Genomic DNA, 25,292 nt, shown 5'->3' with positions numbered 1-25,292 from the left:
GTGTTTGTTTGTTTGTGTGTCTATCGACCTGCCAGCGCTTTCGTTCGGTAAGTCACCTCATATATATATATATATATATATATATATATATATATATATATATATAGGGAAACATTCCACGCGGGAAAAATATATTTAAAAACAAAGATGATGTGACTTACCATACGAAAGCGCTGGCAGGTCGATAGAAACACAGACAGACACATACATACACACAAAATTCAAGCTTTCGCAACAAACTGTTGCCTCATCAGGAAAGAGGAAAGGAGAGGGAAAGACAAAAGGAAGTGGGTTTTAAGGGAGAGGGTAAGGAGTCATTCCAATCCCGGGAGCGGAAAGACTTACCTTGGGGGAAAAAAGGGAGGGTATTCACTCGCGCACACACACACACACACACACACACACACACACACATATATCCATCCACACATATACAGACACAAGCAGACATATTTAAAGACAAAGAGTTTGGGCAGAGATGTCAGTCGAGGCAGAAGTGCAGAGGCAAAGATGATGTTGAGTGACAGGTGAGCTATGAGTGGCAGCAACTTGAAATTAGCGGAGATTGCGGCTTGGGGGGTAACGGGAAGAGAGGATATATTGAAGAGCAAATTCCCATCTCCTGAGTTTGGATAGGTTGGTGTTGGTGGGAAGTATCCAGATAACCCGGACGGTGTAACACTGTGCCATGATGTGCTGGCCGTGCACCAAGGCATGTTTAGCCACAGGGTGATCCTCATTACCAACAAACACTGTCTGCTTGTGTCCATTCATGCGACTGGACAGTTTGTTGCTGGTCATTCCCACATAGAATGCATCACAGTGTAGGCAGGTCAGTTGGTAAATCACGTGGGTGCTTTCACATGTGGCTCTGCCTTTGATCGTGTACACCTTCCGGGTTACAGGACTGGAGTAGGTGGTGGTAGGAGGGTGCATGGGACAGGTTTTACACCGGGGGCGGTTACAAGGATAGGAGCCAGAGGGTAGGGAAGGTGGTTTGGGGACTTCATAGGGATGAACTAACAGGTTACGAAGGTTAGGTGGACGGCGGAAAGACACTCTTGGTGGAGTTGCCGCCACTCATACCTCACCTGTCACTCAACATCATCTTTGCCTCTGCACTTCCGCCTCAACTGACATCTCTGCCCAAACTCTTTGTCTTTAAATATGTGTGCTTGTGTCTGTGTATGTGCGGATGGATATGTGTGTGTGTGCGAGTGAATACCCCTTCCTTCCCCCTAAGGTAAGTCTTTCCGCTCCCGGGATTGGAATGACTCCTTACCCTCTCCCTTAAAACCCACATCCTTTCGTCTTTCCCTCTCCTTCCCTCTTTCCTGATGAGGCAACAGTTCGTTGCGAAAGCTTGAATTTCATGTGTATGTTTGTGTTTCTTTGTGTGTCTATCGACCTGCCAGCACTTTCGTTCGGTAAAGTCACATCATCTGTGTTTTTAGATATATTTTTCCCACATGGAATACAATTATGCATATAAGTTGTTGAAAGTTGTTTGTCGTGGAAAAACTGGCGACTTTGAACATCATTATGTTTTCCGCAAACAAAGTTGTATTTCACAAATGTTATTAATTGTCTTCATAATGTTAACCACGTATAGTTAACGGAAGACGTAGAAACGATATTCCGAAACGAATACGTATAGCGTAAGTCAAACGTTCGAATTAGAATAGAGACCCCACAAACACAAATTTGCTGTGGCAGGTATGAAATATAAACTCCGTTACTCGCTCGTTACACTTGAAGGACAGATGTTGAATGGGCCGAAACGAGCCACCGCATAACAGCGTAGTTGCCTGCTAACATCGAAAGAAGGTAGATGCGGTCCCTAGCGCTACTTATAACATGTCGAAAATCAGTGCGGACAGGAGAGCTTTGGTACACCCTGTTAAAAAAGACGGAAAAATGGAGGCGATACAACGCTGGCAGGTCGATGGAAACACAAACAGACACATACATACACACAAAATTCAAGCTTTCACAACAAACTGTTGCCTCATCAGGAAAGAGGGAAGGAGAGGGAAAGACGAAAGGATGTGGGTTTTAAGGGAGAGGGTAAGGAGTCATTCCAATCCCGGGAGCAGAAAGACTTACCTTAGGGGGTCCTTTTTCCCCCTAAGGTAAGTCTTTCCGCTCCCGGGATTGGAATGACTCCTTACCCTCTCCCTTAAAACCCACATCCTTTCGTCTTTCCCTCTCCTTCCCTCTTTCCTGATGAGGCAACAGTTTGTTGCGAAAGCTTGAATTTTGTGTGTGTGTTTGTGTGTCTGTCGACCTGCCAGCACTTTCATTTGGTAAGTCACATCATCTTTGTTTTTTATATATATATTTGAATTACAAAAAACTAATAATAAAAAAAGTTGCATGGCGCGAGATTCGATCCGGCGACCTTCGGATTACGAACCCGAGCGCTTACCGCTGCGCCACGACGCTGTAGAAAATTATTAATCGCAGAGAGTATTTCTCCGCAACGGTTTCTTTTAACTGTCGATTTTCTCGACAACGGCTGAGAAGTGCATCTTGGTGCTTTGCCACATTACACCTCTGGCCATGAGCTTTTATTATGCGCAGTATGAATCGAATCTGAATTTCACAATTGGCGGCCTCCCCTTGTAAAACAAATAAGCTAATGTACCATTCCACAGGTCCCAAGTGGAATGATCGTCATTTTTTAATGAACAGTATATGAAAGTCGTTTTACAAATACTAATGCATTAAATTTAAAATAAAAAAGTTTTTTATTTATTTATAAGGCAATAAACATGTAATACGACTACTATAATACTTATTTACAATGAACACATTACTGCACTGAAATGGTGCAGAAGTTAGATTGTACTTACACACACACACACACACACACACACACACACTGTGGATAGAGCGTCTGCCATGTAAGCAGGAGATCCCGGGTTCGAGTCCCGGTCGGGGCACATATTTCCAGCTGTCCACATCAAGGTATATCAACAACACCTGTCGGCAGCTGAGGGTTTTCAGTTAGTCATCATTTGTTGTTATATTTGTATAACAGTACTTTCCACATTGATCTTCAGGACTTGTATCACCAAAGCTGTAATAACTTCTTTAGATCAAAAAAATGTTTTCTCATTTACATCACATTTTAAAAATAAACTTCCCACATATTCCTGGCTTAACAAGCAATATATTTGCTTTCACTTCAAATTCATCAACCACTCTCGTAATAATATAACTTTTTAATACTCGTGGATACGAGATAAGTTCTAGCTCAGAAGTTCATCTCACTTCTGTTACATTGTTTTTCTATTGATGTTATATGATTTTTAACTAAAAAAGCCAGATTGTAATAAATTATTTATTTTTAATTCCAGTGACCAATTTTGATCTATATGTCCATCTTTAGAAGGCGCTGTGAGCACCACCTGGTACCAGTCACCAGCTGCACTTTTGTGACTGGTATCAGGACCAGTTGGTGGTTGCAGCAGTTCTGTATACCTGGTCCTCATGTCATCTGAGCGTCTGGTCAGAAGATGGTCATACAGAGTGAAGTTGGTAACCAGAATAAAAAATAATTAACTGATTGCAATCTGGATTATTTGTTGTTGTTGTTGTTGTTGTTGTTGTCGTTGTCGTTGTCTTTGTTGTTTTTGTTTTTGAATTTACTGTTGCTGATATCCTAAACAGTGTTAAAAGTTATTTGATTAGTGACTTCTTGGAAAGTTGGCAAATCTCCAGAGCAGAATGGCAATCCATGGAATATTTATTTTCGTGTCTGATCTGATGGTATTTCCTCTTAGCTGCTGTGACCGCTGTTCTATACCAAAGAGGCACGATGGGGCACATCGTGCCTCATTATGGCTGACCACATGAATAATAAAACTAAAAATAATGTACATTATTTGCACTTTTTTCCACTGTGTAACCAACTCTTGTTGTGAGTGTATTTGTTAGTAGCAATACATAGGGATATTCATTGTTCCTCTGGAGTGTTATGTATCACTTCGCCACTTCTGATTTTGTGTACTTTGTGAATGATATGGAAACCCAATCACTGTATAACTTGCAGATACTAATCAGACATCCAATGAGTTGTGCAGAAATTTTGATAAGTTATTTTAGTTGGGCTCATAAAATATTGTAAGCAGAATTGTCAGTCAACTCAATGTTATAACTCCAGTTAGAATATGAGGCAACAAACCATGTGTCACTCTTATATTTGGGATGAGTATTATGGAATGTAATTGTGTGCCAGAAACTGGAAGGTATGGTGTATCACTTTTTCTTCTTCTCACAAGGAAGTGGTCCAATCCGATATGTTGGAACCTAGCCTGTAATTTACCTCACAAGAAGAATACACCGAAAGAAATGCACTACCAAATTGTAGCTGCAAAGGTGCAGGCAAGTAATTTTTTTTTAAATATATGTTACTGATTGTTGCTACATGAAGAATCACTTATAACAGCAGTTTGTACAGCTGTTCCAGCCAAGCATGCTAGTCGGTGAATAAGCAGATGCAACAGTGACATGATAACGTAGCACCGCATAGCATGAATGCCAAAGTGCATCAGAATAATGTGCAGTTCATATTGACATCCAAGTTGTTGCAGATGTAATTGTTAAACAAGTGATTAGAAAATCGAGGCAGTGTATGATGTAACATTTGAGACGACTTCCATCAGTCGGGACTTTAATTTGGTAACATGAAATATTTTATGACAATTCCTGTAGCACAGCTGTTTCAATAATTTTCTAATAATATATATTTTTCTAACATTGAAGCAGTTCCTTGTTTGTTCCCTGCAGTCATCACAAACCTGAGAAGTGTCTATTGGATGGAGAGAGAGAGAGAGAGAGAGAGAGAGAGAGAGAGAGAGAGAGAGACTTACATGAGGCACACCTGATGAAAGAAAAATTAATGCATTCAGGAACTTCACTGTAATTATTAGTCCTATTTAGGCAGAACTGGGTGAAGTCCTGGTCGTCCTGCGTATAGTACTCCGTACCAGGCACACTTGATCAAATTCGTAAAACATGGTGGTACAAACTGACAATGCACAAATGACTGACATTTAACAGAACTATCAGAAATTATATTTGGACAATAATTAAAAAAAAGCTTTACATTGTGAAACCATTTCTTTATGTAGAGGCTAAATCATGCTATTAGTTCAGAGTGGAATCAGAATTATATTAACAGTCTTTTTGCCATCCTCATAAAGACAAAGGAGTGTTATGTCCAGGCCAAGAGTCCAACAAAAGCAGTGAATTAATTTCTGCAACTGAAAAGGAGACATTTCAGCAGTAATGTTGAAAATTATTCTCTCCCATTTTTCCCATGTTTTGCTATGCCAGATTTTTGCAACTAAACAGCCCTTTTTTTTTTTTTAATTTGTGGTCCTAATTATTTGCTGTGAGTTTTGCGAAGACATATATAAAGCTGGGAATACATTAATTAATCCACTGATACTTATTACTGGCGTTATTTTATACGAATGTGTCATGGCATTCATCGACTGCACAAGTGACTCAGTCTTTCTTTCACTTGAAATGATAAAGTGCGGTTTGCATGTAGATCTTCAATGAAACCTGGCTGATTGGCATTATACCCTGCATTTTAAGGGATTACAAGAAGCTTCATCTTTACGACAGCTACAAATTTCTCTGTAGTATCACCTATTAACTCTCTCTCCCCCTCTCCCTCTCTCCCTCTCTCCCTCCCCCTCCCCCTCCCCCTCCCTCTCTCCCTCTCCCCCCCCCTTTCACCCCCTTTGTGTAACTAAAAAAATGTATGGCCTTTTCTTTGTCACTGAAAGCTCTTACTGTACATATTTTCTTTGGGCTTGGAGGGCTTAAAAGGAAGGTATTGTATTTTTTTTCTTCTAATGTTGACACAAATTAACTAATAAATGACACATATGTAGGTCTTCAGGAGAACCAGGTGACTCTGATTGAATATCATTGTCTTCACATTTCATCTTTGCAAGGTTTAAAACAGTATTGGATTCCACATTAGTGTGAAACTCTGGAAGCTGCACAAAGACAGATGCTATTAGAAAACATGTACAAAAAAAATTAATTCAGTTTTCTCTCCATTTTTAACACTTGGCAATACTGCAAAGGGAACTGCTGAGTGTTATGGATATTACATTAATTGCAAATTCTAGTGAATAGTAACTTTGAAAAGTTGTGACAGGGAAACTATCAATGAAAACTGATATTCACTTTACAAATTACGATTGTGTCATTCTGTGTCACCTATTCAACAACGTACCAACAACCAAGGATATGCCCCTGCCGTGTTGTGCGTGTGCTACCTGCTAAAACTACAGTAGGTGTGTACATTTCACCCACCACCTGGTGAACTACAAATTTGGCAATTTTCAGCATTGTTTAAAAATAATTGTAGTATGTCTTAGCAGCTAAAATTTAGACATCACGTTTCTCTCAACGTTTTCTTCCTGTATAAAAAATTTCAAGACAGGTTCTGACAGTCGGATTGGAGCATTCCCTTGTCAGCTGTGGTATTCTTATTTTATGGCACAGCAAATATTATCTTGTCTGCCATGTAGTTTCACATGGTTTGTTGTACCAGCTATCTTCTGTTAGGTTCAAGGTAATGGTTAATTTCTCAACTGCCTTACTTATGCCTCTGTGGTGCAGCAGCTCCTTTTTTTTTTTAAAATAAATGATCTTTTGTCCCTGGTTGGAGCATGTTGCGTGTGATTTTTGCTTCTTGATATTAAAAGTATGTAGTTATTATTACTAATATGGTTATCTCACCTTTTTACAGATGATGATGTATAGGATGAACTTTATAGCATCTTTAAATTAAAGAGTACCACTCTACAATGTGAAACCAGATGATTTTTGTGTGTGATCATCTATGAAAAGTGAATAGTTGGTGGACAAACATGGATATCTAATGTGTAAAACATGAAACTGTCTGCGTTTAAATTTCACCAGTTTTTTGTGATACTACAGTAACTGACTTGTGTCACAAAATACAGCTTTGGTCATTGAGTGAGAAGGTTTTTTGTGTATGCTGCCACAAATCTGTGTTGTGATGTACTAGCAAGACGTTGTTTTCATAATTTAAGGAACATTAGTGGCTTTTGTGTGGATTTACCTTTGTTGTTTCTCATTGTTGTTGTTTGTATTTTATTCAGTTCAGTTTCAAAAGACTGAAATTGGAATTACTTAATCCACAGCTTCTGCATTTACTGAGAGTAATCACCATTTTTAGTATCTAAGGTATCTTGAAATGTTTTCACTAGCCCACAGAGAGCTGCTTTTTGAATTATGTATGTTGTGTTCACGTGATGTTGGATTAGAATCAGTTTTACATAATAAGCAGCATTCATTGCACAATGTTGTGGTGTGTGAAAGCTCAAGATGTAAAAAGTTCTCATATTTTGAACCCTGGTTAACATACGATGCACCAGTGGGTTTAATAGTGACATGTTACTTAATTTCTTACAGAAACCAGTTATATTTTATACAGAATTATTTGCTTGTTTTATTGGTTTTGTACCTAGGCTAAATGTGTGACTTCAGATAGGTCAAGAAGTTCTTGCACTCTCAATATACTTCATTGCCTTATTACAAATTGTATGATTACTGTAACTAATAAGATTGCTGATGTATAAGAGGAAAAAGAAGTCCAGTGTAAATTTATTTTAAATTTTGTACATTTCTTAAACTGTAAATACACTAATTCTGTCTAGATATTTAATACTTTAAGGGTATAAATGAAATCATATTTTTAATTTACTTGTGTATTGCACTTTGTTTGCTTGATCCCAGATTTTCCAGTGTGTAGTCAGTAGTAGAAATTCTGATATGAAATACCATAAAGTGAATTGGTTCTGCTCAGCACTTCCTAACTGGAAGTACACATTTACGAGGTCTGTTAGAAAAGAATCCGGCCTTGTTTGTTTTTGTAAACACCTGATGGATTTGAATCTTGCGTGCTTGCATGAGCTGACCTCGACCCTTTGTGCGCATGTATGAATTTTTTCTGACCCGTCGATCGTGTCAGTTGCTGGCAAGCAACAAGTGAGGTGGTGTGTGGTGCTTGCATCTGTTTTTCATTGCACAGAAAATGACTGAACAACTGTAGCAGAGCTACTACACCAAATTTTGCCGGAAACTGAGCAACACCCAGGTGGAAACCATGCAGAACATTCAGATGGCTTTCAGTGACGATTCTATGGGCATCACATGGATTAAGGAGTGATACAACTGGTTGAAAGACAGTTGCATGTCAGTGGAGAGTGAGCCATGCTCTGGTCGGCTATCAGCATGCTCAAATGACCATGCCATTGCCAAAGTGAACACTGTGGTGATGCAAAACCCTCGTGTGACTTTCAGAGAAATTGTGGAAGAGATAGGCATCAGCACTTTCTTGGAACATCCGTTGTGACTGAATATTTGGTCATGAAGAGAGTGTTAGTGAAATTCATGCCAAAGCTGCTCACATTATCTCGCAGGCATTGCAACATGTCCCAATAGTCCCATCGATCTTGTCTCTGTAGTATGAATTTACGTTGAACTAATCCTTCAGAGTCAAAGAAAACTCTGATCTGACCTCATGAGATTTTTTTTTGGTCTTGGGGAACCTTTCCCGACGTATTGTGAAGGTTGAATCTTAATCTCAGCATAAAAACCGTAGACCCAGATCTCATCACCAGACCAGTTATGATTCTCTTAAGGAATATCTTGGTCTCATTTGTGCGATTGAAAAGCACTTCACAGATTGCGCGGTGAAAGTCTGTATGGTCGTGACTCACGAGCCGTGGGACAAACTTCGTGGCAACACAATGCATTCTAAGATGCTGTGTTAGGATTTCATGACATGGGCCACTTGAAATGACATTCTTTTGCAATCCCTTCTGTCTTCGATTGGCATGCACAATTTCATTGACGTTGATGGGTGTCATTGGTAGATGTCGAATGGCTTCCTGAACAAGGGTCATCTTTAACATTTGTCCGACCATTCGTAATGCTGAGTAATGCTTAAGCACTCAGCACCATATGCTTCCTGCATCATTTGGTTGTGTGTGTGTGTGTGTGTGTGTGTGTGTGTGTGTGTGTGTGTGTGTGTGTGTGAACATTTTCTTGAGTTTCACGCAAAATTGAATCCAGACATGTTGCTCCTCTAACTCTGCCATCTCGAAATTCGCAAACTGTTCGACACAAAGTTGTATTCAGTACAATAACTAACAAACATATAACAATGAAACTTATGGCAGTTACACTTCAAACACAGGGGTGTGCAGGGATGCCAGCCACCACTGATGTGAAATTACAAATGTTCCAGAATTTTTGTAACAGACCTCATATGTAAATGTAGTTTTATGTGTATATGAGATACGCATTGACGAGGGGGGTGTTTAGTGGTGATCGTGGGAGTATTCATACTGGGTCAGATTAAGTGGAGCAGGATTGGTTATAGTTATATATAGGGAAATTGACAATAGAATAATAGGTTAACTGCAGCAAGCAAAAAGTGTTGCTAATGAAATTGAATATATGTCCAACAAACACGAAAGCTTACAAGCCAAACATAGATGATGTGTCAGTGGAACTGAAAAAGTGGTGGTTGTATTAATGCATTTATGAAATATGTCAGAGGACAATTTGGATTTAATCAAAATGGTGACTGGACTGCAGTCATTGGTGAATATCGGGAACAGAAAATAACTTAACAGTTTGATTTTGGAAGCAAAATGATTGGAAGCATAAGAATAACAGAATTCTTTGCTGGGCAGAATTTAGTTGCAGTGAATACATTTATTGAGAACGCTTTGAGAACAACATATTTAGGAAGATGCCTGAGGATCACACACAATACAATGTTAATTGCCGTTTGGTTAAGTCAAAATTCAGAAATCAAGTTAAGAACTGCAAGAGTTATCCAGGTGCTGATGTTAATGAAACCGTAACCTAATAATAATGTCTGCAATGCCACTTGAAATTCAGGAAGATAAAGAGAAAGCAGTAACGGAAGCTAACCAAGCTGAAAAAAAATCAGCTGAGAAAACAGTAGTGGAAACTAACAGAGTTGAAAAAACCAGCTTTGGAAGGTCATGTGACAAAAGGAAATGCTGATGCTTCATGAAGTTATTATTGTAGAAAGCTGACTGAATGGTTTTAAAAGAAATATATTAAATGCAACAGAAAAGACAATAGAATTGGAAAAATGCAGACACTGGGATGCTACGGGTAACGGATGAGATATTGAAATCACTTAGTTAGCAGGTTTGCACCTCTAAACACTGTGCTCCCTATTACAGTTTATCCATAAAATTTACGGAAATCGCAGAATTTTATGGATGGATGGCATCATTGTATGACACACACAAAAATTTGGAATGTGGAATGTTAATATTTGATAATCACACCACTTTGATACAATTGATTGATTTCTTCAGTTGAAGGAAAGTCTACGATAGTTGATAGCTCATTCTTTGATATGATTGGTACTTTCAACCATGTGATGTTTGTGTCATCATTGGAACTGAATTTAAATCCGGGATAACAATTATTCCATATGAATCTTGTGTGTTGACAGGCTCTGTATTAAATCCAGCATAGTCGTCAAATATGGGGTGTCTTGGAACCCTGTCCGCAGCTCTCAGTCGGGTTCTAGCTTCCCGAGCATGGGGTCCCGGGTTCGATTCCTGGCGGGGTCAGAGATTTTCACCTGCCTCGAGATGACTGGGTGTTTGTGTTGTCCTCATCATTTCATCATCATTTATGAAAGTGGTGAGACTGGGCTGAGCAAAGGTTGGGTATTTGTACAGGCGCTGATAACCGCGCCGTTGAGCGCCCCATAAACCAATCATCATCATCGTCATCATGATCATCTTGGAATTCTGCTTTCTCGGATCACTAGACAACATTCAAACAAAGTGTAGTAATGAATCTAATTTCAAAATGGAAAAAATACAATACTTAACTTCATGTTACACAGATGTGTCGCAAGCAAAGGGCGACAGACAAAATAAGAAATGTCTTCAGTATAACAACTCCCAAGTCCTTGTTACATAGACAGTGCAAGCAAGTGATAAGAATTGATGCTTCTATCCACATCGCTAGTCTTGAAGCTGTTGTAGAACTGGGCCATGACCAGTCAGGCATGGCACTTATGTCCTCCTCACATAGGGGCCACTGCTGTAGTGTTGTCGTCCTGTCGGTCAGCGGTGTTTACGTTATAATTTTGTGTGACATTCAGTGATCCAGGTCTTTTTGATGTTTCAGTACATATCGAGACATATGTTATTGGACATTTTCATTTGCTATATTATTGTTGTAAGATTCATGAATAAATCTGATAAGAAACAGCACTTCCAGACATTTAAAGAATCATATGTTGATTTTCAGTGCGTACTAAAATCAAGAAAGGGAGAAAAATTTGCCTTTTGCATGGTATGTGGGAGTGATGTTAATTTTGCACATGGTGGTAGAAACAATTTAAGTAATCAAGTGTAAATACATAAGTTGTGTTAAATCAAAGAAAGATAACAAGAAAATCAACACCTTTTTTGGCAGGTCTGGAAACGTTGACAGTGACATAATTAGGGCCAAGTATCTTTTTACTTCCTTTTTGATGGAACACAATGTGTCCTTAAGTGTGTGTGATCATGCTGGTGCTTTATTTAAGATGATGTTTCCCAAATCAGAAGTTAAAAGAAATATAGATATGGTCACATAAAAACTGCATGCATTGTAAATAAAATGGTCAAAAATGCATCATCTGAAGTTGTTAAGTGCCTTCAGAATGGACCATGGATGGAGGCAATGATATGAATACCAAGTTGTATTCTGTTGTTGTTACATTCTATGACATTCCATGGGAAAAAATAGTGAGCACTGTGCTATCCATACCAGCATTAGATGAGGACTCAACAGGGTGAAACATAGGTAACCTGATGTTATCAGCCAACTGAAAACTGTGTGGCTTTCTGCTCAAACAATGCTCCTGTTGTGATAGGACACAAAAATGGGGTTCCAGCAGTTTGGAAGGAAGTTCGACCACGTAATGCTATCATAGGTTGCATTTTCCACCTCATTAATCTAGCAGCTGAGGAAGGTGATGGGAGATTACCACTTATAGTGGATGAGACACTTGTTGATATATTTTATTTCTTAGGGAAGAGTGCCAAAAGGAAAGAACGCATTCAGAAATTTCAGAACTTTCACAATAAAGAGGCAAAGAAAATTTTGAAGCATGTATGTACTAGGTGATTATCTTCAGGCCAGATGTTTGGATAGACTGCTGGACTAGGGGAATCTTATTCTTTCTTTCTTCAAGCAGGAAGTAATATTATGTACCTTAAACATTCCCACAAGCTTGACATCTTTCAGAATACCTAGAGTTTGAAGAAAGTGGATCGAAAGAATATCAGAAGAAGAGAATTCTTGATTCTGTTACTAAATCTGCCCCTAAAAGAACGGCATATTATTCCATATGTGACAAACCTGTCCTAAAAGTAAGACTTCTGCTACAACACATGAAGAAGAATTGTTTGTGTTTCTGTCCTCAAGCTTGAACAAAATCTTTTGCACCTTCTTCCATGTGACTATTCCTGTATTTGACAAACTGAATGTTGCCCTTCAGATTTCTTCTTCACAAGTTCACTTTTTGTTAGAACTTGTAGTGGATTTGCTAAAGCAGTTGTTCGCCTCATTTGTTAAGCCCAAAATTGTCAAAACCTACTGATTGCTTGAAGTTGAGTACAATTTGATTCAAAATCAAAGTAGTGATGATAAGTTAGATATTGGCATTCAGATGTTGTACATAGTGAATGATCTCCAGGATACAGACAAATCCCTGCTATTTTCATAAGTGAGAAACTACTTTTGTACTGCCTGTGACTACATCATCACAAGTTTCCACTTCAGTGTGATGTCATAAAGCGTGCTCAAGTTGCTAGGTTGGACAAAATTGAAGATGCAGAGTTTTCTTCCATCGGATATATATATATTTTTAATTTTTTTGCACCCTTGAAAAAATTTCGTATCATGTTATGCAAGGAAGAGAATGAAACTACAGATGAGGTGGTGAATGAGCTTCAAAGGCATTTTACAGCTCTTCAGGTGGATGACACTTTGGCTGCAAATCAAAATGCTACAAGTGATTCCAGTTGGGCACAAATATCAAGAATTTGTGCAGTTAATGGATTTCTTAAGTATAATTGAATTTCTACAGTAATGCTCTTTCTTGTCACCATACCCCATAGCAATGCAGAATGTGAACATGTTTTCAGCCTTGTGAAGGAAAATAGAATAGAGTTCAGGTCATCCATGTCCAATGAACCTCTGGAGTCTCTGTTTCAAAGACCTGGAGTTCTGGACCCTGTTATGACAAAGCATTTTCTCAGGGTTTTTTGCAGAAAGCTAAAAAGGCCAGAACTACGACTTCAAAGTCAAACTAGGATGCAATTTGCAGTGTGTATTATATTATTTCTTGCCTATGTTAAATTAAACAATTTTCATTGGGTAAAGTATCTTTCAGTTATCACATATCTGCTCAGTTTATCAGTACTGTTGTGTATGCTCCGAACCAATATTTACCATGCCTGCTGCTGTTTAACATGGATTTCTTCTAGATTGTTATGTTCATCTGCAAATCATTAGCCTATGATGAAGCCGATGTGATTTCATTGAAGTATCCTGTTTAAAGCACGAATTATTGTATTTTGTAGCCCAAAAGTATTATTATTTTCATAAAGCCAGGATATGTAAAAAAACATTGTTTTTTTTTTTTTTTTTTTGACACACTGATAGCCCTTTTCAAAAATTGGCAGGTATGGAGATGAAGCAGAAGATATTATGCTGAATGAAAATGAGCCCACATTGCAAGAAAATAGTAGGAGCGATTCAGTCCCTATCTTGAATTACAGAAAACTTTGTTTAAACAAGAAGGAACAAGTATCTGTGTGTTAATGAAACGCCAGTGTGACTATACAGGCATCAGGCCAAAATGCAGGGAAAGAAGAAATCCTCAAGCAGAACAAAATTTATGAAACTGGGAAAGCTACAATGAAATTCTAAAAAAAAAAAGTAATTGTAAAGTGTCAATACTTGCAAGAATACTTTGTGGAAGAATGGTTGGGGAAATTGCACCTAGGACAAGTTTGGTCTGAGGGAATCAGGGCTTCTTGAGAATCAGGTTTAAAATATGTGACTAATAATATAGGGTATATTTAGAGAAAGCTAGGAAACATACCTTACATTCATGGATCTGGTAATGGCTTTTAATAATATGGAATGAGAGAAAATATTTTCCATTAATAAGAAGCTTAGTGTCAACAAATGAGATAGAAGTGTAATCCATTCTTTCTATGAGAAGAAGGATGGAATGGTACAAAAGAAAAAAAATCTGGAGTTGTGTAAAGCAGCACCAATAGTGAAGGAGCAAGTACAGTTGTATTTGATGTTATTTGTTCCTTAGAAAGAGAAAATGCACATTGAATACGGTAAAAAGGCTATGTATTGCCCTACACCAACAAAGAAATGTTGATCGTTTGTACTATTTGTTTGACATATTTCATATTGTTTAACGTCTCAGAAAAGCATCCATTACAGTTTGCTTTGGCCAGTCATAAACATACTCATTCCAAGTTCTTTTATTCTAATACTGTATTTGAAATATTTGAATCGTGACTGGTATCTCACTCCATTTAGTACTGGGCTAAACAAAGTGACATGTTGATGTTCTATTCTGTGTGTGCATACCACCATTTGATGGTGACGTCACGTGCCCCGCCATTCCATTCTGTTCCATTGACTTATAATGAAAACAGTGTGCAGCCATCTTTTTAGGAAGCTAGCAGTAATGATTCAGTGACAAAACTTATTTACGAACAGGTAATAACACAAATTGATGTGTGGAGTTTCTGAATTGCAAATGAGAGATTAACAAGACAACAGTCTAACATGCGAACATATAACTGCATTCTGTCCAATGAAAATCTTGCTAGACAAATACAGGAGGCCCTGAATGCAAATGATACTAGTATATAGATTCAAAGAGAAAATTGGCAGAATAATAGGTTCTTCAACACAGAAAATGGTGTTCTGATTACACACACTGAATGTAAAAAATCAAGTCTTGTCCTATTTGATATTATTATAGGTATACAAAGCAAGAATCATGTATGAAGTACAGTCATGTACGTGTGCTATGCGCACTGTGACAGACCGTCTTAGGTGTATCTGTCCTCAATGCACACTCTTAATAGAGAAGACCAAATTACCTGTTTGATGAACAGGTGACATATATTTTTAATGAATTGGTATGGTTGGCTTTCATGAACTGGAATCACTATGCTCATTCCAAAGAAGACTAGAATAACAACAGTTAAAGATCTGTGACCAGTAAATCTGTTCAGTATGGGTTTTCAAGCACATGCTCCATACACAAGGATGCACCTGATTATTGTCTCACATCCTAGGACTTTATCAAAATTGTACTCTAACCAGAAGAATATCGATTGTCAAGGGTTAAATAAATACTCTGTTTGTAGTGCATTAATCTTTGTATTATATATCTGCGACTAGTAACGTAAATAAAGCCATAAGAACGATATATTTTCTGTCAGTCATTATACGAGAGTTGGAACTTAAATAGAGGCAACTATTTATTCACAACCGATACAAAAAAGTTACATGTTTGCACCTGTTACTGTCCTTCAAAGTAGTCATCAGTGTTGTGTAGAACCCGTTGCCAGCGATGTGGAAGGCGTAGTATAGCGTTAGCAGAGCCTGTTTTATTGATGGTGTGAATGGAGCAGTCTACTGCCAATCGAATCTCTGGAACAGTTCTGAAGCAAATGCCATGAACTGGTTCCTTCATCTTTGGAATCAAATCATAGTCACAAGGACTTGAGTCCAGGGCGTATGGTGGATGGTACAGTACTTCCCAGTCCCACTGACCAAACAGAGCATCCACAGCTTGCGCTCTATGCGCCCGCGCATTGTCGTGCAAAGTGATAGATGGGTTGCGGAGATGCAATTCAGTGCATGCATGGCACCAGGTGCCAGGATGAGATGCAATGCAGACGTGGCACCAGGTGCAGGAACAAGACATGACACAGGCATGGTGTCAACTCCGGCAGTAGAGTACCTTTCGAAGTGCGTGAGGTGTGCTTTTGATTCAAGTTGTAGACAATGTCTACTAATGAAAAGTGCTCATTTTTGAGGAGAAAAATGACTGGGCCTGACGCCGTCTTCACTTCCAGTGTTGAACTTGTAGCGCAAGTGCGGCTTCAAGACGGCCAGGCGATTGATGTTCAGTGACCCCTCTTCATATATCTTCAAACTGCCTCTGTGTGGATCACAGATCTGACTGGACTAAAAAAATGTATGTGCTGTTTACTCAGCACTGGGAACCAATGCAGCTTCATCAGCACAAATTTGGTCAACAGCTTGCAAATATGAGTCATCACCCACCAACCATTAGCTGTTGTAGGACTTGAGTCACCACATATCACATCAAAAACTGCAGGCTTTTTCACTTCAAGCTGACAGGAGTTTGTACAAAAATACTTTGAATTTCTCTGCCTTTGAAAGTAGAAACACGTATACATAACTTCCATCTTTTCCTCAAGATATTAATACACATAAGCTGCAATTTGCTGATTCCAAAGACGAAGATCACCAGAACCCTATTGAAATTCTTATTGTTGCAAGATCAATATTGGAAAATAATAAAGGATGATCCACTAATACACTCAACTGATTCAGCAGTTCTTCTTCCTTCTAGATTTGCATGAATTTTTAGTGGGTGCTGGTCAGGTATTATTGTAATGCATATAATTGTTAGTCATGTGTACCGCAACAAAGATTCGATATCCTTAGACAAGAACATGCTTCGTTTCTGGGATTTAGAATTAATGGGGATAAAAGAAAAACAAGAATGATCACTCTCATCCCAACATGACACCACTTTGCAGAAATTCCTTGATGCATTCCAAATAGTGGAAGGCAGGAGGATAGTTTCATTACTAAGAAAGAAAGCTATGATCCGTTCTTCAAATTGTTGCAATGCAGAAAGTCATTTTATCTCGTCACAAAGAAAATTTTCAAGTAACGTTCATTTTCATGAGATACGTTACTCACAGGTGTAGCTTTATATTCAGAATGAGCAAGTTGAAAGGATCAATATACAGGACAGTGCCCTTCCACAGACAATACAGCAGATTTGCTATCATGTGGAACTTCAATAGAGAGATTACACTATTCCCTGTCATTGTGGCATGGGCCGTCATGGCTAACTCAGAAACCTGAAACTTGGCCTCAACAACAAATCTCTAGTGACCCATTACCAGAGACATGAAAGATATGCAAACCAAACCTAGCTCTTAACACATGGGAGTGTCCCATTCAGGCATCAAAATACAGTTCTTATTGGAAACTGTTGCACATAATGGAATGGATTCACTGTTTCATCTATAATGTTACATATCCAGTACAGAGAAAGGGTAAATTCACTGCCCATGAACTAGAATCAACAAAATGAAGTTGGATCGGATGGCCCACCACGAAATCTTTCCAGCAGAATAACACGAGTTTCCAGCAAAGACGAAGAAAGAACATTACAACCTGTTTCTTCAGGATGGACTCATACGACTTCACTTTGTGAACTTGAATGTACTGTAAAACAATCCATTTCTCTTGCAAGGTCCTCATCCATGTTAATTATTTGACAAACACACATATGGTTACACCATCCAAGAAGTCCTATAGTATTAGTTGAATTACAGAATGAATATTGGATTTTAAGGGGAAGACAAACAGTAAAAGGAGTCATATACATGTGTCTCCCAGAAATGCACGAGGATGCGAGACAGAACCTCCTCTACCACTTGACTGCATTAAAGTCACTAAACCATTTGCCATAACAGGCTCACATTTTGCAGGACCACTTTTCATCAAACTCAGCAACTTGTTACGAAAATGTTATATGTCGGTTGGTTGGATGATTCGGGGTGAAGGGACCAAACAGCAGTGTCATTGGTCCCATCGGATTAGGGAAGGAAGTCGGCCGTACGCTTTCACAGGAACTGCCCTGGAATTTACCTGAAGCAATTTAGGGAAATCACGGAAAACCTAAATCATGATGGCCGGACTTGAGTTTGAACCATCGTCCTTCCAAATGCGAGTCCAGTGTGCTAACCACTGCACCACCTCGCTCAGTGTTATATGTTACTATTTACTTAAGCTGCTACAAGAGATCTCCACCTCAAACTTGCATCAGATACGAACACAGATAAATCTTTGATGACCTTCAGAAGATATACTGCAAGAAGAGGACTACCTAATACTATTTATTCAGGTAATGCAAGAATGTTTTAAGCAGCAAACACAGAACTGAAAGACATCACTAAGTTCTTTGAAGAAGCAAGGATCAGCCAGCACTTTGCTCACCAAGGTGTCTCTTGAAAGTCCACCCTAAAAATTACTCAATAATTATTAGACGTAAAAAAACTGGTACTTAGTTTCTTAGTCAGAAATAAAGAAATGTGTGTTTCAGCATTTTTGGACATTTAACCCCTGTGGGGAAGAAATAGTGGGTGACAGTTTTTTAAAATAAATATTTATTAAAGAACTACTTAAATGCTTTTGTGTTTGACTTCTTGGTTATAAATTTTAAAAAATAAGATTCAGTGTTTTTAGAAATTCAGCCCCTAAGGAGGTGAAATAAGAGATGAAATGTTTAACAAAGTATTTATTATGTAAGCATTTTTAAAGCTCAATCTATGAAAATTTTGGCTTCTCAGTCAGGGAAAAAACACTGTTTCTCTGTTCATATTTTTAAAAAACCTCTCATCCCCTTTTTCACCCCTTAGGGGTGAAATTTTGAAAAATCCCTTCTTAAACAGTGCCTACAATAGTGTAAGATCAGTACTCTCTCCAAATTTCAAGTTTATATCCTTAGTGGTTTGGGCCGGGCAATAATGCATTAGTCAGTTGGGACATTGCCTTTTATACACTCCTGGAAATGGAAAAAAGAACACACTGACACCGGTGTGTCAGACCCACCATACTTGCTCCGGACACTGCGAGAGGGCTGTACAAGCAATGATCACACGCACGGCACAGCGGACACACCAGGAACCGCGATGTTGGCCGTCGAATGGCGCTAGCTGCGCAGCATTTGTGCACCGCCGCCGTCAGTGTCAGCCAGTTTGCCGTGGCATACGGAGCTCCATCGCAGTCTTTAACACTGGTAGCATGCCACGACAGCGTGGACGTGAACCGTATGTGCAGTTGACGGACTTTGAGCGAGGGCATATAGTGGGCATGCGGGAGGCCGGGTGGACGTACCGCCGAATTGCTCAACACGTGGGGCGTGAGGTCTCCACAGTACATCGATGTTGTCGCCAGTGGTCGGCGGAAGGTGCACGTGCCCGTCGACCTGGGACCGGATCGCAGCGACGCACGGATGCACGCCAAGACCGTAGGATCCTACGCAGTGCCGTAGGGGACCGCACCGCCACTTCCCAGAAAATTAGGGACACTGTTGCTCCTGGGGTATCGGCGAGGACCATTCGCAACCGTCTCCATGAAGCTGGGCTATGGTCCCGCACACCGTTAGGACGTCTTCCGCTCACGCCCCAACATCGTGCAGCCCGCCTCCAGTGGTGTCGCGACAGGCGTGAATGGAGGGACGAATGGAGACGTGTCGTCTTCAGCGATGAGAGTCGCTTCTGCCTTGGTGCCAATGATGGTCGTATGCGTGTTTGGCGCCGTGCAGGTGAGCGCCACAATCAGGACTGCATACGACCGAGGCACAAAGGCCAACACCTGGCATCATGGTGTGGGGAGCGATCTCCTACACTGGCCGTACACCACTGGTGATCGTCGAGGGGACACTGAATAGTGCACGGTACATCCAAACCGTCATCGAACCCATCGTTCTACCATTCCTAGACCGGCAAGGGAACTTGCTGTTCCAACAGGACAATGCACGTCCGCATGTATCCCGTGCCACCCAACGTGCTCTAGAAGGTGTAAGTCAACTACCCTGGCCAGCAAGATCTCCGGATCTGTCCCCCATTGAGCATGTTTGGGACTGGATGAAGTGTCGTCGCACGCAGTCTGCACGTCCAGCACGAACGCTGGTCCAACTGAGGCACCAGGTGGAAATGGCATGGCAAGCCGTTCCACAGGACTACATCCAGCATCTCTACGATCGTCTCCATGGGAGAATAGCAGCCTGCATTGCTGCGAAAGGTGGATATACACTGTACTAGTGCCGACATTGTGCATGCTCTGTTGCCTGTGTCTATGTGCCTGTAGTTCTGTCACTGTGATCATGTGATGTATCTGACCCCAGGAATGTGTGAATAAAGTTTCCCCTTCCTGGGACAATGAATTCACGGTGTTCTTATTTCAATTTCCAGGAGTGTATATATATAGAGAGAGAGATAACCAGTAATGCTGTTGTGGTCTTCAGTCCAGAGACTGGTTTGATGCAGCTCTCCATGCTACTCTGTCCTGTGCAAGCTTTTTCATCTCCAAGTACCTAGTGCAGTCTATATCCTTCTGAATCTGCTTAGTGTATTCCTCTCCATCATCTCCCTCTACAATTTTTACCCTCCATGCTGCCCTCCAATACTAAATTTGTGATCCCTTGATGCCTCAGAACATATCCTTCAACTGATCCCTTCTTGCAGTCAAGCTGTGCCACAAATTCCTCTTCTCCCCAATTCTATTTGGTACCTCCTCATTAGTTACATGAGTTACCCATCTAATCTTCAGCATTTTTCTGTAGCGCCACATTTCGAAAGCTTCTATTCTCTTCTTGGCTGAACTATTTATCGTCCATGTTTCACTTCCATACATTGCTGCACTCCATACAAATACTTTCAGAAAGGACTTCCTGACACTTAATTCTATACTCTAACAAATTTCTCTTTTTCAGAAACGCCTTCCTTGCCATTGGCAGTCTACATTTTATATCCTCTCAACTTCGACCATCATCAGTTATTTTCCTTCCCAGATAGCAAAACTCATTTACTACTTTAAGTGCCTCATTTCCTAATCTAATTCCCTCAGCATCACCTGATTTAATTTGACTAGATTCTGTTATCTTTGTTTTGCTTTTGCTGATGTTCATCTTATATTCTCCTTTCAAGACACTGTCCATTCCTTTCAACTGCTCTTCCAGGTCCTTTGCTGTCTGTGACAGAATTATAATGTCATCGGCAAACCTCAAAGTTTTTATTTCTTCTCCATGGATTTTAATCCCTACTCCAAATTTTTCTTTTGTTTCCTTTACTGCATGCTCAAAATACAGATTGAATAACATTGGGGATAGGCTACAACCCTGTATCACTCCCTTCCCAACCACTGCTTCCCTTTCATGCTCACTGACTCATAACTACCATCTGGTTTCTGTACAAATTGTAAATAGCCTTTCGGTCCCTATATTTTACCCCTCCCACCTTCAGAATTTGAAAAAGAGTATTCCAGTCAACACTGTCAAAAGCTTTCTCTAAGTCCACAAATGCTAAAAATGTAGGTTTGCCTTTCCTCACTCTATCTTCTAAGATAATTCATAGGGTCAGTATTGCCTCAAGTGTTCCAACATTTCTAAGGAATCCAAACTGATCTTCATCAAGATTGGCTTCTACCAGTTTTTCCATTCATCTGTAAGGAATTCATGTTAGTATTATGCAGCTCTGACTTATTAAACTGATAGTTCAGTAATTTTTAACTTTTCAACATCTGATTTCTTTGGGATTGGAATTATTATATTCTTCTTAAAGTCTGAGAGTATTTCACCTGTCTCACGTATCCTGCTCACCAGATAGTAGAGTTTTGTCAGGGCTGGCTCTCCCAAGGCTAACAATAGTTTTAATGGAATGTTGTCTACTCCCAGGGCCTTGTTTCAACTTAGGTCTTTCAGTGATCTGTCAAATTCTTCATGCAGTATCATATCTCCCATTTCATCTTCATCTAAATTCTCTTCCATTTCCATAATATTGTCCTCAAGTACATCACCATTGTATAGACCCTCTATATACTCCTTCCACCTTTCTGCTTTCCCTTCTTTGCTTAGAACTGGTTTTCCATCAGAGCTCTTGACATTTTTAAAAGTGGTTCTCTTTACCCCAAAGGTCTCTTAATTTACCTGTAGGCAGTATCTGTCTAATCCCCTAGTGATATACGCCTCTACATCCTTACATTTGTCCTCTAGCCATCCCAGCTTAGCCAATTTGCATTTCCTGTCAATCTCATTTTTGAGACATTTGTATTCCTTTTTGCCTGCTTCATTTACTGCATTTTTATATTTTCTCCTCTGATCAATTAAATTCAGCATCTCTTCTATTACCCAAGGATTTCTTCTAGCCCTTGTCTTTTTACTTACTTGATCCTCTGCTGCCTTCACTATTTCATCTCACACAGCCTAATATACAACAGTTCTCATTGTACCTAACAGATCAGCACTGGATGCTCCAAATAGATTTAATGAACAATGCATTAAACTCTTCCAAAAAATTTTGTGTGTATTTCTCTGTACACCTCAAAGTGACAGAAATAACCCATTGTGACAGTGCAGCTCAAGGCATGTGAAGAAAGAACCTACTGTTGTACTTTATTCTTTTGTTTCTTATTTCCATTTGGGAGAAAAATAATTTTATTGTGTTCATCAAGACAGGTCATTTGCAAGAATAAATTTCAAGTCCTTTATCAGTGTCACCACACCCTGAGAAGGGGTAAAAGGTTAATGTCATTTTGAATCTCTTTTATTGATATTACCTAACTTCCAATTATGATGTAGCTCTGTTTCTACACAACTCAAGTGTGATACCAAAAACAGTTGTCTGTGGGTTCTTTCTTCACTGTTTCACTTATTATAAATGCTTGTCATTTTTATGATTATTATCTGATGACAATTGCACTTGGCCTCATGATTGGAAATGTACAGTGATGTTACAGTAAACAAGTAAACTAGTCATTAAGGAAAATACATCACACTGTGAATGCTTAGGATACTTGCGCGTATGGTGTCAAGTGGTTCAGTGTGTCCTAGTGAAATAGCACGATAAAAACTCAAGGTAACCCAACTAAAGCTTCCTTACCATCACGTGCAATAATACTGTGGTTTACTAAAATAATACCGTAACTTCCTGTATGCAAACTGCCACAATTAATGGAACATGTGAACACTTCTTAATTAACACACACTATATATATATATATATATATATATATATATATATATATAAAAAACAAAGATGATGTGACTTACCAAATGAAAGTGCTGGCAGGTCGACAGACACACAAACAACCACAAACATACACACAAAATTCAAGCTTTCGCAACAAACTGTTGCCTCATCAGGAAAGAGGGAAGGAGAGGGAAAGACGAAAGGAAGTGGGTTTTAAGGGAGAGGGTAAGGAGTCATTCCAATCCCGGGAGCGGAAAGACTTACCTTAGGGGGAAAAAAGGACGGGTATACACTCGCACACACACACATATCCATCCACACATATACAGACACAAGCAGACATATTTAAAGACAAAGAGTTTGGGCAGAGATGTCAGTCGAGGCAGAAGTGCAGAGGCAAAGATGTTGTTGAATGACAGGTGAGGTATGAGTGGCGGCAACTTGAAATTAGCGGAGATTGAGGCCTGGTGGATAACGGGAAGAGAGGATATATTGAAGAGCAAGTTCCCATCTCCGGAGTTTGGATAGGTTGGTGTTAGTGGGAAGTATCCAGATAACCCGGACGGTGTAACACTGTGCCAAGATGTGCTGGCCGTGCACCAAGGCATGTTTAGCCACAGGGTGATCCTCATTACCAACAAACACTGTCTGCCTGTGTCCATTCATGCGAATGGACAGTTTGTTGCTGGTCATTCCCACATAGAATGCGTCACAGTGTAGGCAGGTCAGTTGGTAGATCACGTGGGTGCTTTCACACGTGGCTCTGCCTTTGATCGTGTACACCTTCCGGGTTACAGGACTGGAGTAGGTGGTGGTGGGAGGGTGCATGGGACAGGTTTTACACCAGGGGCGGTTACAAGGGTAGGAGCCAGAGGGTAGGGAAGGTGGTTTGGGGATTTCATAGGGATGAACTAAGAGGTTACGAAGGTTAGGTGGACGGTGGAAAGACACTCTTGGTGGAGTGGGGAGGATTTCATGAAGGATGGATCTCATTTCAGGGCAGGATTTGAGGAAGTCGTATCCCTGCTGGAGAGCCACATTCAGAGTCTGATCCAGTCCCGGAAAGCATCCTGTCACAAGTGGGGCACTTTTGTGGTTCTTCTGTGGGAGGTTCTGGGTTTGAGAGGATGAGGAAGTGGCTCTGGTTATTTGCTTCTGTACCAGGTCGGGAGGGTAGTTGCGGGATGCGAAAGCTGTTGTCAGGTTGTTGGTGTAATGCTTCAGGGATTCCGGACTGGAGCAGATTCGTTTGCCATGAAGACCTAGGCTGTAGGGAAGGGACCGTTTGATGTGGAATGGGTGGCAGCTGTCGTAATGGAGGTACTGTTGCTTGTTGGTGGGTTTGATGTGGACGGACGTGTGAAGCTGGCCATTGGACAGGTGGAGGTCAACATCAAGGAAAGTGGCATGGGATTTGGAGTACGAACAGGTGAATCTGATGGAACCAAAGGAGTTGAGGTTGGAGAGGAAACTCTGGAGTTCTTCTTCACTGTGAATCCAGATCATGAAGATGTCATCAATAAATCTGTACCAAACTTTGGGTTGGCAGGCCTGGGTAACCAAGAAGGCTTCCTCTAAGCGACCCATGAATAGGTTGGCGTACGAAGGGGCCATCCTGGTACCCATGGCTGTTCCCTTTAATTGTTGGTATGTCTGGCCTTCAAAAGTGAAGAAGTTGTGGGTCAGGATGAAGCTGGCTGGTAATGAGGAAAGAGGTTTTAGGTAGGGTGGCAGGTGATCGGCGTGAAAGGAAGTGCTCCATCGCAGCGAGGCCCTGGACGTGCGGGATATTTGTGTATAAGGAAGTGGCATCAATGGTTACAAGGATGGTTTCTGGGGGTAACGGATTGGGTAAGGATTCCAGGCGTTCGAGAAAGTGGTTGGTGTCTTTGATGAAGGATGGGAGACTGCACGTAATGGGTTGAAGGTGTTGATCTACGTAGGCAGAGATACATTCTGTGGGGGCTTGGTAACCAGCTACAATGGGGCGGCCGGGATGATTGGGTTTGTGAATTTTAGGAAGAAGGTAGAAGGTAGGGGTGCGGGGTGTCGGTGGGGTCAGGAGGTTGATGGAGTCAGGTGAAAGGTTTTGTAGGCGGCCTAAGGTTCTGA

General features: G+C 40.2%; 1 protein-coding gene across 6 annotated transcripts in view; it reads left to right on the top strand.

Annotated features, from left to right (window-relative positions):
- Positions 1-25,292, top strand: part of LOC124787724 (ubiquitin-conjugating enzyme E2 W) — a 143,004-nt gene that overhangs the window by 97,557 nt on the left and 20,155 nt on the right. The window contains exon 6 of one of the 6 annotated variants that reach the window (XM_047254570.1): positions 6,782-7,761. The exons of the other annotated variants lie outside the window; for them this stretch is intronic. Within the exon in view, the coding sequence (XP_047110526.1) occupies positions 6,782-6,795 (14 nt within the window). The 3' untranslated portion in view covers positions 6,796-7,761. Of the gene's footprint in view, positions 1-6,781; positions 7,762-25,292 lie in introns of those variants that run through there. 6 annotated transcript variants of the gene reach the window in all.

This window comes from Schistocerca piceifrons, chromosome 3, assembly GCF_021461385.2.
Source record: "Schistocerca piceifrons isolate TAMUIC-IGC-003096 chromosome 3, iqSchPice1.1, whole genome shotgun sequence".
NCBI classification, from domain to species: Eukaryota; Metazoa; Arthropoda; class Insecta; order Orthoptera; family Acrididae; genus Schistocerca; species Schistocerca piceifrons.
Note: the sequence above shows the minus strand (reverse complement) of the source record. Positions and strands in the feature narration are given on the sequence as shown.